Raw genomic sequence first — 20,529 nt, 5'->3', positions numbered from 1 at the left:
GAACTTGATTCAAGTGACTGAGCAGAAAACATTTTTACATGAACGATACAATGATATCCTTCAACGAATACCTATAATGACAATACTTGCTCTACAATTATAATTTCTCTTGACTTGAAAAACATTGCCAGTGGTATTTGACGGCCGTTCATTTTCATGATATGAACCCTCGGAAAAAGGCCATGGAGAAAAGAGTCTATGTAAAAGCTCCTGAATTTGGCAGTTAAGAGGGTTTTACATTACTCTATATATTAACTGCTTCCATTTAGCGAGTCATGTAAAATATGTACCAAGAAAACACATGACTTCAGCTTGGCATCTTTGTTCTAATATCTGATCATGTGAGTGTATGCTTATTCTGCTCATCTCTGCAAACCCAATTGCTGCAAACATCAGATTGGCAAAGAATCAGGTGTGCTGTGGCCACTGATGATGGAAATGAGCTGGAGATTAACTGACAGACCATGTACCTCCCAAACCTACAGGTGAGGCATTCTTTGCTGCATTGGCTGCTGTCCTGGAAGTTGGCTATTCAATACTGCGGCCACTAGAGAGCATAGCTTAAGTTAGGCTGCAGGTGACTGCTTATATTTAATGTTGTAATTGTGTAGCATTTCTATTCGTAATAATTAATATTGGAGAATTAAGTAACTAGTACATTTTTCCACTGAAAAGGAACTTTAATATTATAGTGTTTCAGCCTGATGAGCCATCATTATATACAAGACCTTGGACAGTAGGTGTGAGCTTTATTCCTGTCTCAATAATTTCTTAATTCTAGTGAAGGAATGCTCCATTGGAGGGAAGTCTACTGGATTAGTCACAAACTCACCAATTATTATCTATAGTTCTTACCCACCAGGTTACCATGCCATCATTATTTTGTTAATGCCTATTTGTATTTTTATATAAAATAAATTTACACAATATTTTAATATTAATTTTACTGCCAAAAATATAAGGCTTTTCAATAAACAGTATAAATATATTTATTTAAAACACAAAGGACTGACTTTATGCAAGTGTGGTGCTTACTTTTTAGGGATGGAAAATTTAGGAACTCAGACATGATAAGATGTAATGAATATTGAAGATGAAAACTTAATAATTTTTAAGCACCTTTCAAATTCTCATATTGAGTCAGTACAGAAAACATTGGTAAATAACATGGTAATAATATCATAACTTATTGAGCTATTTAATAATTGGAAGATTGTTAAAGCCAATTTAATTAAAAACTATTAAATATATATTTAAGTTGAACATCACAAAATCTCTTCATTTTGTTTTCCAACTGAAACATTAGCATCAATTTTAACTTGAACTCTTTTCCCAGCCGATTTACAACCTGGTTCCCTTATTTGATGCTTGTTTAGATCTCTCTTGTCAGCATATGACCGCCCACATGTCGAGCAAGAATAGCGCTTGGTGCTGGAGTGTCTAAATGTATGCTCCCGCAGTTTGTCTCCACGACTAAACATCTTCCCACAGATTCCACACTTGTGATTTCTTTCTCCACTATGGACCTATGAACAAAAAATATTAAAAATGAAGCAATGACAAAAAAATTGTCCCTAGACAGCTTTATAGTAAAATAGAATAAGGAATGTAACATAAATAATAAACTAATTATTTTGATAATTTTTATTTTCTAAAATTCAAATTCCCATTCCAGATTGGTTCATTCTACGATAAATGAATATATGAAGATGATCCACAATCCTAAACAATGTATTTACTCAACAGATTCAGGCAAGATGTAGCGGAAGTTCGTCTTATGAGAAACAAATTTGCACTTTTCCACAGATTTTTGTAATGTACAATGAGTTTCAGTTCATTGAACCATCTTCAGGTACAAGACAAGATTCAACATGTGATACATCATATTTATACCCGTTTGTGGGAGAGAGGGAGGAGGAATGAGTGTCATTGAGAGTAAGGTAGGTGGGGACAAAGAGGGTCATTTCGGAAAAGAAAACACTCTGCTCCTCCACATACAATCCAACACTCACGACACATGCCTCGACTTACAAAGTCAACATCTCTGTAAGTCGAAACTTAGGTCGTGAATAACTAATTATATGTGGAAGAACAAAGCATCCTCCTTTCCTATATGAATCGCTTCTACAAAGTGATGCCTCAAACCATTCTATGGTTTGAGGCATCACTTTGTTTGAGAGGAGGGTGGCAGGTAGCTGGTGTCCCGGCTATAGGAAGGAGGGAAGAATAAATAAGGATTAAGCGGGAAGAAGACATCGAAGAGATTAAGGCAGGTTAAGGGATAAGGCATAAGTAATTCTAAGAAGGATATTATCAGGGAAGGGATGTTCAGCACTTACATAGAGTGAAAGGTAGGGGGTGGTTGGATGGGATAATACACGAAGGGTGGAGTCAATAGGAGAGAGAGTGTTTCACTTTTGCTGTTTCAGGATTCTGAGGATAGGAGAGTGGCTTACAAAAATATTGTCGTTTAAAATAACAGTCATATTAAATTTTACAATTTCAAGTTGTTCTAAATAAACAAGTCTTTTGCCCTTGTTTTCGTAGCGAAGAATTTCCGGATCAAATTCACATGAGTGGGATAATTTTAGTAGATGCTTAGCTAGGAGTGAAGTTTCATCCAAGGTCCTCCAGCACCTTTCATGTTCTTTAATTCTGGTTTTGAAACTCCTTCTGGTATGACCTATGTAGCACATATCACAGGAATCACACTTCACCCACTAAATGCCGGATTTTAAGAAAGGTTCTAATTTGTCTTTGTTGTGGCACAGGATTTTTTCCCAGAGCATACGGATTATGAAATGAGATATTGAATTTCTTTAAATTACATTTTTGGGCAATCTTATTGGAAACATCACCCATAAACAATAGACGACACCATCATTTTTTCGACTTTTCTTATGTTAGACTAAGGGAGCATAACTTTGAAATAGATTTATATTTAATTTTCATCTCAAATAATTACCACAATAGCCTGTGTTGTGAGTATTGGATTGTATGTGGAGGAGCAGAGTGTTTTCTTTTCCGAAATGACCCTCTTTGTCCCCACCTACCTTACTCCTCACTCTTTTCTACCCCCTCTCTCCCAAAAACGGGTATAAATATGATGTATCACATGTTGAATCTTGTCTTGTACCTGAAGATGGTTCAATGAACTGAAACTCGTTGCACATTCCAAAAATCTGTAGAGAAGAGCAAATTTGTTTCTCAGAATGTAGATATACTACTTTCTTTGAGTAAAGCTTGTGCATCATTAATTTTTTTAGCATGGAACACATTATTGTATTTTACATTAATTTATACGGGAAGAATTTCTACACTTCCTTATAGTATCCCTTTACAAGAAAGATCCCAGAACGGATCATCTCATTAAACGAGGTTCCACCGTAAATCTATGCTATTTAAAATAAATGAAAAACTATCAAGACATTATAGATATTGAAAATAGCATAAAATATAAATGCAAAACACTAACAGCCTAATTTTCAAGTTTAAGTGTGCAGTCATAGAGATGTGAAATGGTGTAAGTGATACATCAAACATATAAAGGACGAGATTCAAAAACCACTTACCGCTAAATGATTTTGAAGGTGCCCACGAGAGAGGAAGCGCTGTGAACAGTGCGGACACTGATAGGGTCTCTCCTTGGCATGAACCATTTGACAATGCCGAATAAGATAGTCCCAGCGACAGAATGTTTTCCCACATTTCTGAAAAACAAATCCAATAGGTGATAATCAGCAGGAACTATCATATGATATGCTTTGCAAGTAATTTTATTTCCAAAATATTCAATTTTTTAAAACCGCTTCACTGTTATGACAAGACCCTTAACTAACTATTTTGCATCTTAATCAACTTTAAATTTTTATAACTTCATTTTAGTTTTTTTAGGCACTAATCTGTATCTATTCATGGCAGTCTAGGGCTTGTTCATTAATTTGTTTCACATTTATTATTAGGGGTTATATTTTGATTTTGAGATGCTTATTGCTTTTTGAAGTATTAATGATAAATACTACACAAATACATCAATTTCAAAATAAAGATCAGCTGATTTTCTCCAGGGAAATCTAATGTTAACTGAAACATTACAATACGTACATTGGAAATGAAAATCAGTAACTTTGTGATTTCACTGAAAAATTTTTCTGTGGAATCATAAAGTTACTGTTTTTCATTTCCAATATGAATCGATTCCATAAAGTTATGCCGGAAACCATTAATTACAATACATACACTTTCACAATGAATGTATGCACTTCTTTTACCACTAGCAAATTTTTTAAGTCCCTAATTTCAGCAGCCTAAAGATATTCTACATGTCCTTCTTTTATAAACAAATGCTTTCAACATTTAATATTATGTTCATAATATTTCAACTTGATAGAGATAAAATGACAAAGAAACTTGAAAATAATCTGTATGGATGAGCACTTTTTTTCAGTTTAACACAAGTCCAAGAAGATTAATACATCTTCTGTAGCAATATTTTATAGATTTATTCACGCATTAAATTACTATTTAAAAATTTCTAAGGGCTCTTTGGACTTCAAAATCTGTCATAAATACTTAAAAAGCATTAGCTCACATCAATGATTCCACAAAATTAAATCAATAAGGAAGCTGTAACATAAAGAAGCTGAGCATTTGAAATTTTCAATAGCATTTGCTGAATAAAATATAATTTATGTGTCCATCTAAACACTAGACATTCTGTAGATGCACACTTATTTCAAATAGATGGCTAATTATTTCCATTCAATTTCACAAGTCTCCATATACTGACAAATCTAATGATTATGGGATGTGTCACAAAAACTGAAGTAACTTCAGATAATAGCTACAACAAAGAGTGATGGTAAAATGAAATGCAATTAGAAGATTAAACAACATGAAATTTTTTGAGAAATCTGATGTGGCGGTTTCTTTGGAGAGTTTGGTAGAACCCAGATATACTACCTTGATCAAAAAGTTCCCGGAATAACCACCGTGTGCCGCTCCCATCGTTCCGATTTGAGTTCTGTTTTTTTTGTTAAATTGGTACATCTGTTGTTGATATTCCCTTTAAATCTTAGTGTCATAACTTGACATTTGCAAAAGTTACGTAGCCAAGAGTACATCTATCTCTGTGTGTGTTGGCGATTTTTTACAATTGCAGAAATGGATTTAAATTTGCAACAACGAACTTGTATTAAATTTTGCGTAAAAAACGGATTTAGTGGCGCACGGACGTTGGAAATGTTGGAAAAGTGTTTCGGCAACGATTCTCTAAAAAAAACGGTCGTTTACCAGTGGCACGAGCGGTTCAGAAGTGGTCGTGAGTCAATCGAAGATGATGAACGCAGTGGCAGACCATCGACATCGAAAGTCGGTGAAAAAATTGATAAAGTAAAAGAAATGTTGGTCAATAACCGCAAATTAACCATCAGAGAAATAGCGGAGGACTTGAACATTGCCTATGGATCCGCCCAAGACATTGTGGTTAATGATTTGGGTTTCCGTCGTGTAGCAGCAAAGTTGGTTCCAAAAGACCTCAATTTCATGCAAAAAAGAGACCGTGTTGACGTCGCAAAAGACATGATTTGCGAGGCTGAATCCGATCCCACATTCATCAAAAGGATCATTACTGGAGACGAGACGTGGGTTTATGAGTACGACACGCAATCCAGACATCAGGCAAGTGAATGGCGTTCACCAAATGAGCCGAGACCAAAAAAACCACGTCGTTTTCAGTCAAAAAAGAAGGCAATGCTGACGGTTTTCATGGATTACAACGGTGTAGTGCATCATGAATTTTTGCCAGAAGGCCAGACAGTAAACAAAGAGTATTATTTGGGCGTTATGAGACGTTTGCGTGAAGCAATTCGCCGAAAGAGACCAGAAATGTGGGCAGAAAACTCGTGGATTTTGCACCATGATAACGCACCGTCGCACAGTGCTATCATTATTCGTAATTTTTTGACGAAAAATGCAACAAATACCATCCAACAGCCACCGAATTCACCTGATTTGGCTCCCTGTGACTTCTTTCTGTTCAATCGAGTTAAAAAACCATTACGCTTGGACTATTGGCTTTTGGACTACTCTTGTTACTTGAAAAGTTTTGTCCCAAGCATGGGATTAATTTCTCCTTGAACCACTTCCATGGTTGTGTCCTACTAATGTTGCTATTGTACAGGGTAGTTCAAAGCCTTGGTAGAGACCCACTAGTTGGTAAAGTGATTGTATCCTATGTTGTCCCTCGTGTGGAATCAATTATTCCACAAATAACCACAGGACACATTCAGTGATTAGTTTACTTAGTAGCCAGTGACCAGCACCATGACATGATGCTGCTTAGTGGTAAGCATCTCCTCGAGATACATTGCAGCGCACCACAACTAATGAGTATTTGAGGTGGTGTTAGAGGCAACTATGAATTTGAGCATGACTACATGAGCACACATCTGTTGTGCATCTTCAGCAGTTCAGTCTTCTGTGAATGAATGCAATATTTTGAACCACTCTGAACATCTGAAAAATGCGCATTGGTGTGCTACAGAGTGGTGACTATTTAACCAGATAAAAGCACCAAAATAGTGCTGCCCAGTGGTCCAAGTCCTCCTGCCCTTGAACTTCCTCATCTTTTTTCACACAATATCTCAACTACAAAACCTGTCACACTTTCTTACAATTTTTCAAAAATTTCCTATGAATTTCATCCAATATCTTCTTTAATACTCAACTTAATTAATAGGTCCATTCAGAAACATATGCATATGAGGTATCCAAATAGATTATTAATTTAAAATTGTTTTCAATTTTTGCACTAAGTATTACTGCAACTGACTGCATCCAGGTGAGTAGGAAATTTTGAATCTGATTTACGTTTCACCAGTTGTGTAACATGATTGCTGCAGGGACACATACGAGGGTCATCCGGAAAGTAGTACCCGTTCGTGAAATAAAGACACAAAAGTAAATATTAACAAACATAAAAAATTTTATTTGAAAGAGGATACTTTAAACTACTTCTCAACATAATCTCCAAGCAAATTAAGGCATTTGTCATAACGTGTGACAAGTTTCTGTATTCCTGCTGCATAGTCCTTCGCCGCCAGCTCATTGAGATACGCGAGGGACCCATCTTGCACAAATTTTTGCATAATGCAGATGGTGTTTAACAATTTCATGAACAATTGTTCGAGAAACATTGGGAAAATGCTCACAGATGTCATCAATTGTGACGCGCCGATCGTTCCTCACGAATTCGTCAACTGAGCTCACCAGTTGGTCTGTAATGACAGACGGTCTCCCCGAACGCTCATCGTCGTGTGTGTTCCCCCTCCCCATGTTGAAGTTGCGACACCACCGCCGAACAGACGACTCGTCCATTACATTGTCTCCATACACCTCCTTTAATTGGTGATGAATATCACATGGGCGAACGTTTCTTGCATTGAGGAATTTAATCACTGCCCTCACTTCACAACTGGCGGCGTTCTCAATTTTTTTAAACATTGTAAACAATCACAGAAACAACACAGGCAATGCTAGCGTCACGCAACTTGGCTCAGAGAAGGCAGACAAGCCACTGAAGCTATCTGACCTCGTCCAGCGGCTACTCGCGTCGTCAGCACTTCATGCGGCACGAACGGGTACTACTTTCCGGATGACCCTCGTATATTACTGTTAATGCACCTGCTTCTGTCTTTTAATTGGATTTAACTATATTCATTTTGCCATAATTACAATAAAACATCACACTTTCCTACACCATTTTCCATTAAACCTAACACGTAATACATCTTTTCATCCTACTCAACTAGCCAGGGATGGAAGAGAGTCTCATTGCCCACACTGCATCTACTGAAAAGCAGTTGAATTCTTAATCAAGGTCAATTTAAGATTTGAAAATATTTTAAATGTTTTAAATATCTTCCTATTTTACAATATCATTGGTGAAATTATAAAATTTTAAATCATTCCCTTTGAGAATTGAAATGTGTGAATCATATAAGAATAATTAATGTTCACTTAATACGATTTGATGGATTTAAACATTGTAATTATTGGACAGCGACATGTGTTTTCTCTAAAATTTCTAGTACCGAGCATTAAAAAGACAATGCATGATCTGATAGTATCTAACAGTGCTTTTTTTATTTTATATTGCAACACTTTCCTACTTGTTTTGCTATGGGACTTCAACTAACAAATGCTTGCACTTCAAATGGAAATTGGTTCAAGTATCATCTTCTGTATATGATATTCATTGAAATGGCCAGGTCTCTTATTATTTATCACATTAATAAGCAATAAAAGGTCAAATAATTAAGGTTTTGAAATCAATAAAAGAAATACAAACACAGCAATGCAGCAAAAAAATTTGTCAGGAGGTACTTACTGAACAAATAGCCTCCTTACGGCCCTGGTGAGATTCCATGTGCCTCCTCAGACTTAGACGGCTCTTCAGACGTTTGCCACATTCTTCACACTCAAAGCAGCCAGCCCCATCATGAACATCTCGGCAGTGATCCACAAGACTTCCGATTGTAGGAAAAACCTATGCAACAGAATTCCAAATGGTGAAAATCATATTTGCCAGTTTGGATGCTGAAAAACTAAGCACGTCAAATTTATGTCAAATAACATGGTAATCTTGGATGATTATTATTGAAATGATGCAAACAACACCCTCATCCACCACATGGTGAATCAACAAACTGGGAACTTGCTCTTGGCTATGCACTTGCACTGCTATGGACTTGAGATTTGAAACGTTTGCTTAATGATCTTTGGGCCGAGGAAAGCATTTTGGAGGAAAACGAGGCATTGATGAAAGTGGGGGTAACAGGCAGAAAAGGGTTGCAAGGCCAGGTTTGAATAGGTGCAGAGGTGGAGGAGGCGGGTTGGGAATAGTGAGATGCAGCGATAATGACAGGCCACAGTGTAGAAGGAGAAAGGTTACTAAAGGTACCAGAAGGAGCCTGTTTTGGAAATTGCTGACATATGAGAGGATTTTACGGTGCTTAGAGCTAAAATTTTTATAAGGGACTGTATTGATGTATACTAAGTAATTGCCAGATTATTTTATTGATTTGGAACAGAGTGGAAGAATTGAAGAGATGCTGAAATGCATAAGTAAGAAAAAAGGTATGAAGTGCACGCAGTGGGGCAGAAAATGGGAATTATGAACAATATCCATTCTAAATGATGCCTAATGTGGTGCAGGGGGAGAGGATCTCCAAGAGAAGTGTAACTGCCCCATAAAAAACTTTCCACATCTGAATCATTCACTTTTAAAGAAATCAACAATCCCAATATGATCATCACTTCTGTAGATGAAGACTCCACAGTTTCAACCCTCGGCAACACCCATCATATCAAAGAAGCCAACAGACAGCTCCCTCACATCCTCATGCAAAGCTATCCCCCAATTGCAAAAAGATTTTGTCTCCTTTCTCAAATACAAAGGTCCAGGTGAAGCTCTATCCAAGGAAAACATCTCCACCTAATCTTACCACTCCTCCATTCTACATTGTTTAAAAAATTCATAGACCTAACGATCAATCCAGGCTGATTCATTGTTTCTTCACAGAGCTTCCCAATGGAATGCATTTCCACAGCTACCCACAACAAATTCTATAATAATTACTATGATATGAAGATAACTTCCTCTCTCTCACCTACAGTCACATCAATGAACTAACAGACACTAGAGCATGCTCACATTTGGTTTTTTAAATACTTCCAACTTCATGATTGAACCTTCTACATTAACGTACACTTCATCCACTGACCTCTCGCCATCTGTTCATCTAACACTCATGCCCACTGAATATCCTTCTCCCTCTTCCACCCCCAATTTCCCATTTCCTTCCACCCTGCTCTTCCCTCAGTAAATCCTCCAACACTTATGACGGTGGTTGGGACCACCAAAATATCTCAGAAGTGAGTTTTTTTGTGTGTGTGTCATGTTAATGCTCTTACAATGGTTGTGTTTGTGTGCCTTTATATTTATGAATTAATACATAAATGCTCTGAAAAGTGAATTTAATATCATCACAGGCATGATCATGGCATAAAAAATACCTGCACAATTTTGTTTATTGAATATTTCGATGGTACAATCATCATCTTTTTCACTGGAAGAAAGAAGACTGAGAGCAGGAGTGATGGGAAAGGGATGGAAGGGCAGGAGTGGGAGGGAGGGGGTAGGTGAGGGGTGGTAGCATGGGTTGACAGGAAGTGGGAGGGGCCAAGCCCTGGTCTGAGCACATTCCTTGGAGCCAAATATGCACTGCCTCAAGAGTTTTGAGCTATTAAGTTTCGTCTGGGGGGGGGGATTAAAACAACAGTAACAAATTACATGGAATAAATTATATTCAGCAAAATATTTATAGGAATACAAACCTTATGACAGAAATCACACTGACTCACATATCCATGCTTCTTTTTCAATTGGCATTGGACACTAGATAACATTGGAAAATCAGTTTCACAGGAATTACATGAGCATTCACTCCCATTTCTCAGTTCACATTTTCCACACTTTACTTTGCGAGGAGCATCAAAATGTTTTCCTCCATTAGCACCATCAGGCATCACCTAAAATAGATTATATTGACAAATCATGCTATGAAGAGGCTCAATTTTTTAAAATGATAACTAGAGTCTCAATTTTTTCATGCCATCAAAAAAAAGAATTTATGTTCAAATAAAGTGTAATTTATTTACATTTTCCATATTTTAAACTCAAACTTCAAGCTGTTTTCATTCAATTTTATTCTTACTTTCATTTGGCCCCTATCCTCAATGTCATTTAAATCACATGCATGCTAATCTTAATTTCATTGGAAATGCAAAGGGGAAGCCAAACATGGTATTAGAGCTATGCGCATCTCTCCACATACTGACTTCAAAGAAGGCACATATGCAGTGTACTCCCAAATCTAATCACCAAGCACCAGGGACCATATGTCATGCACTTTCATACAGCATGACGTAGGTATTAAAATACATTTATTTTCCATACGAATTAGATGCTAAAGAAAATTTTTCTAGTTTAATAACAACATATTGGTTGCTTAAAATTATGGAAATGTGCATCATAAACATATGGAAAGAATAATTTGGCAAGATATAAAAGAATGTCTTCAGTTCCAGCGATAGGAAAAAAAATTCCAAGAGAGGAAATAGTGCTTGATCATAACATGAGGGTCATGAAATCTTGATTGGGACAAATTATGTATTTTAAAGTTACAAAATGATAGAAATGTCGGCTCATAATAATGAGATGTAGTTTTCTTACTCTAGATCTAGATGCCAAACTTCAATGTCATCAGCTTGAAATAATATAGTTCAGGATGGTGACAGGAAAATAAGCATTCATGTCAGTTTTGACATTTAGAAGTACCTTAAATACCCAAGATTCATTGTATCTTGTGGAATTGGGGTACACATCGATATCAATATTCAAACATCAAATAAATTCTTCCCCTTCATCAAAATTTAATAACTTTTTATAACCACCTATTGAGCCTACTGATCAGGTCTAGGACAGAAAAAGATTATACTCGCTGGATACGGCAAAACTATATGAAAAATAATTTACAAAAAAATAGCAAAGTCAAATATACTGATTGGCCAAAGCAATTGAAAATAAACTAAATGAAAACCCTGCCAATTACAAAGTCAAATAAGTAAAACCGTCAATTTTCAATCTCAACCATCAACAGCAAAAGGATATCCAAAACAAATACTAAAGCCACCAAGCAAATCAAGTGAATACTGAAAATCAAAAGAATAACAAAATTCAAGAAAATATCCATCATCAAAGGAGTGGGATTCAACAGTGTATGAAGTGCCAACACCAATAAGAGGTCATCGAGGTGACAGGGGAAATGAGAGGTCGGGAAGGAGGTTGACTATGGGTGGGGGAGGAGGCAGATTTTGCAAACTTCCTCCTCCAAGGAGGAGGAAGTTTGCAAAATTACCAACAGCTACATATGCTACTTTAGGAAAAGGAATCACAAGCCAAGAAGTGTTTTTGTCTACTTCCATGCTTTTCTAGCTGATGACTGGTAGGTATTCTAAACATGATGAAGCAAGGGAAATATGCTCATGCATTATAAATTTAATCTAATAGAAATCAACAAACATACCTCCTGATTTTAATAGGAACATATAATTAAAGGACATTATATTTCCTCATATAGATGCTGAGTTTGGGAAGCCTTTACTATAGATAATGCTTCAACCAGAAAAAAATAACTATAAATACATACCTTAGAAGCAGTCACTACAATGTGAACAAAATTTGAACCAAGTTCATCCTCAGGATCAATATCATCTTCAATGCCAATCATGTCTTCACTATTGCCAGGACCAACTTTATCTGCAGTTAACTACAATAAAGTATTTTACTAAATAATATATTTCAATAAGTATTTCAGTACAGTGGATACTTGCAAATATGATACGTGACACAAATAGGGGAAGTAATCAACCCGAAGGTCAGTTTGGTGGGTGATGATAGAGTTAGTTCACCCACTACTAAGCCCGTCAAAGAGCAAAATTCACACATCAAGGAGGGGGGGGGGGCAGTCCTTTTCCCTGTGCCATCTATGGATTTCCCAGGAAAATCTGGTACACAAAAAATCACATAGCCTTCTTTAATTTTATTTGCTTTAATGCCTTTTCTATCTAACAGTCAAGTATTCCAGGTTCTAAGCTATCAATATCAACATCGTCTTCCCTTTCTATCATCTCTAAACGATTTCCAATCCAGAGCATGAGTTCTAGTCTGGAATATCAACTATGACTGCCATATATCAGGCTATTCACAGCATACTTACCTAATTAGATGCTAAACACAAAACTCTTTGGATACTTTTTGATTAATCAAAGGCTTTTGATCACGCTACCCATGAAAGACTCCTAATTAAACTAGATAGAATTGAAATTAGAGGTATCCCTCCAAATTGTACAAAGTTAAACATCAAAGATTGAACTCAAAAGGCAGTGTTGTCAGCAGATGGGTTAAGATATTTATCTGAAGTATGATAAGTTTCAAAAGGCATTCCACCATGTTCAACCCTGAGACTACTCCTTTTTCTCGTGTATGCTAATGACTAACTGCTTAAAGGATAATGAAGGAATGACCCCAGTTTCGTATGCCGATGACACTAATGTAATATTACCAACACGTACTTATCCCAGTTTTGTGGAAAAATCAAGGTCTGTTACACTTGCAATAAACAAGTGGTGTACTGATAATTATCTAGACTTATTTGTAAGTATAATTAAAATAGTGTACTTTTCACAAAATAAGAATGTGAGAGAAAGTCTGCCGGTAACAATTAATGACCAATCAAGTGAGCGAATACAAACTTCTATGTATTTATTTAAGCAAATATATTTCCTGGGATAGACATGTCAAAGCCCTACAGCTTAGGCTCAGTTCCACTTACTATTTGTTAAGACATCAGCACGAGACTAAAAGAAAAACAGGATAACTTAATTTATACAATGGGAAAATGTATTTAAATTTAACCTGTGAAAGTGCTATTTTTTTATTACCCAAATCAAGGTGGCACAAGGAAGGAATTTGCCTCCAAAACATAAATTCAGGAATTTAATGCATGGTAGAGTTCATTGATTGGAGAATATATACATTCACTTTAAAATAACAGTAAGCACACCACCAGAATGTTTCCTACAGTGGCCAAATAAGAAAGAGACATATTTTCAGTATTTTGTTTCATAAAATTGAGAAACCTGCAGTTTTTCACCATAATTTTACAAGAATTTCAAATTTTGTAGAGGTATTGGCACCTAGAAAATGTTGCAAAAACGTTTTTATTCTCTGAATTTTTATAAGCAGGCATGATAAAATAATGAATTAGGGTTTTAATAAAACAAGTTGTTAAGGTACAAGTGTAGCGTTTCTGTTGAAATAGTGAATTTCGCTTTTATATGCCAATTTGCAATATTATAGGGACCTTAGTATTAATGGGTGCACATAAATCGTTAATTACATTGACTATCATTCAAAAAATCTCAATTCATCATTTCTTGCATCATTAAACTGAGTAAAAGTAGGCATTAAGAAACCATTTCATACCTGAGCACATGATTCCTCAGAATGGTTTTTAGAAAATTCTCCTGATTCCTCTTCAGAGCACCTAGAATTTAAGTCTTCCATTTTTATGGCAATTAACCCAAATTCTGACCCTCTACAACCACCTGAGGCAAGCTTCTTACTGAAGAAATGTTCATTTATTGTGTCTTTGGTACTCGCTATACCATTGAAGTTTGCACTTTTCTTTGCATTTAAAACATTTCCATTAGCATAAAGAATTGCAGAACCCTCATCTTCATCCTCTTTAGCACTGTCACGAGTAAATATTGACATTAACTCTCCATCTTTTTCAACTGCTCCAACTGATGTCATAGGATCAAGTTCTACTTCATCTTTGCAAAATAAAACAAGATCATCCTCATTATCTCTGAGTGACGTAACAATGTCCACCTTCATATTTTTATCCACACTGGAGTTGTCCTTCCTCCCTACATCTGAGTAAGAATAAATGGAGGAATCATTTTGTGTATTTTCAGCTTCAACTTCTATGGGAATATTTCCTCCATCAAGCTGCCGCTCTGGTAGATCAGTCCCTTCATTCGAAATGCCCTCTCTTGCATCTTCAGCTGAGATAAACAGAACAGCAGATTGCTGTTGGTTAGATACATCTTCAGAACCAAGAACTGCTATTAGATCTTGAGAAACTAATCCAGAAGAGGTTTCAATTGAATGTATTTGGTTTGCTTCTGAGTAATTGGAGGTATTAGAATTCAGGATGTGATGATGGTCCATGGAGGTTTTATGTGGGCCATCTTCTGAACTACTTGCAATTAATGGTAGCCGACCAGATGAGACTTTTTCATCCAACTGAACTACATTTCTAGAATTGGGGACTGATGATTGCAGTGAAGAGGAAAATGTCCTAGGTTTGTTCTGTCTTGAAGAGTCCAATGAAAATGTTGTGTCTGAAGGGATGGTAGAAAGCCTAGTTGATAGGGGAAGCTTAGTCATTTTACCATTCAAGTGCGCAATGTCCTCAAGGGAATGGTGTTGATCTGAGTGTCGTGAATCTCGAGATGAATGACAATTTAATACTGTAGTTGAATTGGCAGTATCCAGTGGGTCACTAAAATCACCACCTGAGCCCATTGTGTTTCCTGAAGGTAAAGGAGTTGAATTTGATCTAACTTTGGAGTCAATGCATGTTTTGGCTCCTCTCACCAAAACCTTCAAGGGGATTTCTGAAGATGTTGACATTATCTTCTTAGAATCGACATTTTCTGAGCAGGGCATATACACACACCGTCGACCAAAAGGATATGAGGATCTATTATCTGTCTGTGCACCACATTCCGTGGTGATGGTTTCACATCCAGGAACTCTTGAGAGCCGCCGTAAAAGCTCCTGTATAATAAAAAAGCCTCGCTTTAGAAAGGCAACATTCTCAGATTATTTCACTCATGCAACACATAATTTAGAGGAAAATAAATTTAACAGCTGGAAAAAACATATCGCGAACTATATAGATGAATCAAAATGTTTTGCATCACTACATTTTGTGACTCACAATATTTGATCAAACTAATGATGAATGTGCAGAGCATTTATAAGAAGCGGAGAGAAAGATCTTGAATTTGGGACTATTGAGTACCACGCCCTATAGCAGATAAAAAGTGGAGATTAATCGTATAACTTTCAGTAAACTGACCTTTAGGCTTTTCACTACTTGGTAGACAAGTTGCTGAAAACGTAAATGCAATGCTACATCGGAACCAACAGCTTGGAGCTGAACAGAGTATGTGGACATGAACCCGCATTCTGAAAGCTAATAATAAAGTTGTAAGGCACAAAAATATTATATTTCTACAACTTTCAGTAAATATTTACCCCTTTGAAAAATGATTCAAGGATGGAAGCTAAATGATTCACGAAATCGATACAATCATCACTTTCCATTGTGTTCCTGTTTTTGAACAACTGTTTTGGATATCGATAGTCATCTGTCTGAAAGCAAGGTCGGTACCTAACGCGGTACCGATAAATGCGAATTGCCCACGAACGTCAACTTTTTACGATAGATTTTGCAGTGACAGTAATCATAATTACATGAATTGCGCTCTAAAAACCTTTTCAGGCGGCCCGAGTTAATAAACTCGCCCTCTAACAGGAAAAATACACATTATGATGACAAAAATTATTACAGGTAGGTCCCACAACGGCCGTCCATATTTTTATTCCTCTCGTCAAGAGTACTATCATTTAGATGTAACGTGTCTAATCGTATGCACTACAAACAAGCTTAAAGCACGTGCGAGATGTATTGAAATTCTATGATAACCAATATCTGAAAAAGTCGAAAAGCATTAAAAACTTGAGTTTATTTCAGTCCACGATTTTACTGGGAAAAGTAATTCCAGCTTTAGGCAAACAAAACACCTTCACGACTATTTGCTTCACCGTTAAAGCAATAACAGAAAAATGGTAGTTCTCGTATGATAGTTTAATCTGTAACAAATACGCAAAGGCCAACAATATGTATTACGACGTCACGAATTAAAATCTTTGCCGGGCATTAAATTAAAACGAAAATAATGAAATTTGTTTGCTCTTCCAGGATTATTATAAAATTTAGATGGAACAACTATTGATTAGCACACCAACTTAACAATTCAAGCACTATTCCTTTCAAAATAAAATGAAAGATTTGAAGGAAAACCCTGTCTTCTTCCAATAATATTTTTTGTGCATTTGTTCACATGAAAATTTGTTTAAATTTAAGAAATAATAACATGTAGTCCATTAGTTAACGAAAACTTTGCTTGCATTTAATGACAATTGCAACCAATTATACATAATTCATCATTAGTCAACTATACAATTTACAGGAATTATGTTATATATCAACTAATGTGGCCATGTATTCATCAAATTTATTGCCAAAGCCATCCTTAAGTTCCTCTATTGCATCACTTGGAATGGACAACTTCCCATTTCTAATATCCTCTAAAATGTTTTTGCGCTTTAAATTGACCAGAGGTCTAATTGCAGGATCACTTTCACGGACAATTTTTCGCAAGGCCAGATCGGCCATGTGGCTAACAGAAATTGCCACAGGAGTATTGCAATGATGTCTATCTTTACTCAAAGGCTTAGCTGGCTCAAGCAGGGAAGCATTTATCAGCTGTTTTATCCTATTCAAGGACTCCAATGAAAATCTATCTAAAATAAGCCCTTCTGATAAAAGATTAGAATATTTTACCACAAGGACGTTAAGGGAATTTGAGTCAATCACAATGGAGTACTTTTCCCAAGGATAGGAATCGCCATCTGGAAATTCCAAGTGTTCATCCATCCTATTAATAACATTTTCTGGAACATTTGGGCCATGAAAAGTCGAAGCTTTAAGCCGTTCTCTTACTCTACGTACACAAACTTCAACATCACACTTAAGTGTCACACAGCAGAATGGAAGTTCATATTTTGTAGCTAGGTTCCACCATTCTTTTCTCATACTTCTATAGTAACAATTATCATCAACACATATAATAAACAATTCATCCTCTGGAACACATTCACTAATTTTTTCACACACAGAAACAATATCATTGATAGAATTCAAAATGGTGTAATGCCCTTTATTATTGATTACAGCACATTCTAAATTGAAACAGGAGCCCATACTTTGGGTCAAATGGTCAATTTCTTCATGCTTCCTGTTAATATCATCTTCAATATTCTCATTTACAACTACGACTTCACCACTAGTATTTTGAAATACTGGGTCTTTATGATAGCAGCCACAACTAGTCTTAGCAGTTAATTTGGGTTTCTGCTGGAAAACTTCATCACAAGTGCATCTTTCATTTCCTGGCCTATTTGCACCAATAACTTTACATATTAATCTTTCCGCAGCTTGCACAACTTTGGCTCTTTCATCCTTCCACAAGCCATTTTTTTCTTCCCAATTCCTGTCTTCTTTGAATGGGATAATTTGGTCATAACAAATGTGAATAATATGGTATTTAGGTCCAAGAAAATAAGGCAGTGAAACACAAAGCGTTGTTTTTCCACTGCCAGGCAACCCAATCAAAACAAGAACAGCTACTTTTGATGAATTAGACATAGTTTTCAGGAGTCTCACAGGAATTCATAGCCATCTATCAAAACCAACTGATTTCTTCATAATTTGGACTTGTGTCTGGAAAAAAAAGTAACTAAGCATTATTACTGATCAAATAACATTAAAAATCACCCAACACATAAAAATATGTGAAAGAAATATATGTACTAATTCATAACTGGTTAAGTGCATCAACAAGGAGTAATTTACAGACCCTAAAAAGGAAGGAGAGCAATAAAACCTCCTAAATACATGACGGCCACAACAGGAGCCAATCAATACTTCCATTGATTGGACAGGACAATTTGATCACTCCCCAAACGTGACCCAATGCTATAATGAATGAGGGGAGAGAGATACATGATACACTGGCAGCAAGATTAGGAGGCTTTATAATATTTTAATTGAAAGGCATCTTATAAAAAATATGCCATAGAAAATATGAAATTAAAATAAAAAGCATATCTTAGTAGGTCATGTGCACTCAAATACTAATAGCAGGACTCCTTTTGAATTCCAACAGCTATGATAGCACATTTGCTGTGGGCAGGGATGGCAAATGAACTGAACCATCTGGCTCAAACAGGTCTGCAATGGCCTCTGCTCAGGGAAGAATAATACCTTCCAACCGCTGGAATGGGTGCTGCTCTGGCTCATCTTTCAAACTGAGCTCTTTTGAAGGCCTCGGATGAGCCAATCCAGAATGGGTTCAGTCTGTGATCTAAACTAAATACATTAGCGGCACTAGGACCATTTGTTGGACCAGTTTCTCTTAGCTTTATTAAATTCATCAACTTCTAATCTAAAACTTCAAATTTATAGTTTTTAGATCAAGCTTGAGGGTCAAAACCAAATATATTGACAAGGGTCCTATCAATGGATATCTAATTTACCACCCAAATGATGTATTACCCCTAAGTAGCTCATGAATTAAAATCCCAGTTTATTATAAAAACAACATTAATTTCACCAAGTATGACAGTATAATGAAGACATACCTATTTGTAGGTGTTTTTTTAATATTTATTTCGTATATACCAAAGTTACCAACCTGAAGGTCAGTTTGAAAGGTGAGCTCACAAAGTACTAAGGCCAATGGCAAGTGAAATTGATAGATGAGGCCAAAAACTGTCCCTGTGCTGCCACCCGAAAAATCAAGCAGTGTGATCAGCAATTCAATGATTATAAATATATATATTCTCAATAAATTATTATTAATCATATTTATGACATTCACACTGAAATATTGTCTCAATACACCAAGGACACTTTAATTTACTAACTCCTAGCCCTAAGTATTTTACATGGTACTTACAATCCACAAGATATCTCCTCAGATAATTGAAAAAGTTTTCAACTTCATTACAGAATATGTCACGCCTAACAACTTAAATACAAACCTAATCATCACCCATCTGAATAAATAAAATAATTTACGAGGATATATTGCTCTAACCTAAACCCAAATCACAAACAAAACCATTCTCCATTCAATTATCACCAGACAAAATGTCATGTTAACAGCCTGTTCTCCCAACAAATTAACCTGTTTAGATAGACATTGTTCGAGCCGATAAGAATACAATAATACCAGAGTTGGACCCGCCGGAAAATATAAAATATTCTCTCCCTAAAAGCTAAAATTCATACTATTGAAAACCAATGAGGTTAACTTACTCGAAAATGATTGCAGTACGTCATCATTCGTGAAGGATTAATGGTCCCAACAAATGATAAAGAGCTTAAAAGACGAAGTGTCTTTACTGACTCAGTATAATAATGGTGTCACAACATATTTTATCCTTCAGCAGTCGGTTGGGGATTTACTGCTGCGTCTTCTTCTAACTTTTTCTTTTCTGCCTCTCGCTCCAATGTTTTCTGAGCTTCATTCATCTCCTCTATACGCTTATTCACTATCAAAGGCTGTACTTCCATATACACCGCCATGCTCTTGTGATTAATCTTGACGTGTTTTGAGGCACATATTTCGGCGCAGTGAGCCTGAAACGAGTTATTTTATATGAAGATGAATGCCGAGTATGAAGATAAATGCCGTAATAAATCGTGTACAAGTATTTAACTCTTACTTCTTCTCGCGTGAGATCCCTTCCGCCAAATGTATACACGCAACGGTTAAAACAAAGTTCTGACATTTGGTTGTATAGTTGCAAGAAGTCCTTGAACTAAAAATATAAATTTAGTATCAATCAGACAAAGATTAATTACGGAAAACATCAATAAGTTCTTACATTTCGTAGGTCCATGTGATCCATTATAGGAAAGTTCGGAGACAGACATTCATATGGACCTCGCTACTGCCATCTTTAGTATTACTTCCGAG

At 36.2% G+C, this 20,529-nt stretch overlaps 3 protein-coding genes across 3 annotated transcripts; all 3 read right to left on the bottom strand.

Moving 5' to 3' along the window:
• Positions 1–1,018: 1,018 nt before the first annotated feature.
• On the bottom strand, positions 1,019–16,053 carry LOC139694757 (uncharacterized). The gene is made up of 8 exons (XM_071593264.1): positions 15,956–16,053; positions 15,777–15,893; positions 14,111–15,472; positions 12,273–12,392; positions 10,399–10,593; positions 8,390–8,548; positions 3,573–3,710; positions 1,019–1,526 (listed from the first exon to the last, which is right to left on the bottom strand). Exons 1-8 carry the CDS (start codon positions 16,022–16,024, stop codon positions 1,266–1,268), a joined length of 2,421 nt encoding a protein of 806 aa, XP_071449365.1. The 5' UTR covers positions 16,025–16,053; the 3' UTR covers positions 1,019–1,265.
• An 824-nt stretch (positions 16,054–16,877) lies between these two features.
• Positions 16,878–19,980, bottom strand: Pstk (Phosphoseryl tRNA kinase). Its single transcript, XM_071593297.1, has 2 exons — positions 19,866–19,980; positions 16,878–18,266 (listed from the first exon to the last, which is right to left on the bottom strand). Exon 2 carries the CDS (start codon positions 18,189–18,191, stop codon positions 16,962–16,964), a length of 1,230 nt encoding a protein of 409 aa, XP_071449398.1. The 5' UTR covers positions 18,192–18,266; positions 19,866–19,980; the 3' UTR covers positions 16,878–16,961.
• A 3-nt stretch (positions 19,981–19,983) lies between these two features.
• Tim9b (Translocase of inner membrane 9b) lies at positions 19,984–20,522 on the bottom strand. Its single transcript, XM_071593298.1, has 3 exons — positions 20,438–20,522; positions 20,276–20,371; positions 19,984–20,189 (listed from the first exon to the last, which is right to left on the bottom strand). The coding sequence occupies exons 1-3, from the start codon at positions 20,459–20,461 to the stop codon at positions 19,986–19,988; spliced, it is 324 nt and encodes a 107-aa protein (XP_071449399.1). The 5' UTR covers positions 20,462–20,522; the 3' UTR covers positions 19,984–19,985.
• Positions 20,523–20,529: the final 7 nt, after the last annotated feature.

This window comes from Hetaerina americana, unplaced genomic scaffold (genome assembly GCF_022747635.1).
Source record: "Hetaerina americana unplaced genomic scaffold, ioHetAmer1.1.p SCAF_54, whole genome shotgun sequence".
NCBI classification, from domain to species: Eukaryota; Metazoa; Arthropoda; class Insecta; order Odonata; family Calopterygidae; genus Hetaerina; species Hetaerina americana.
This window is presented reverse-complemented; position numbering and strand designations above follow the sequence as displayed.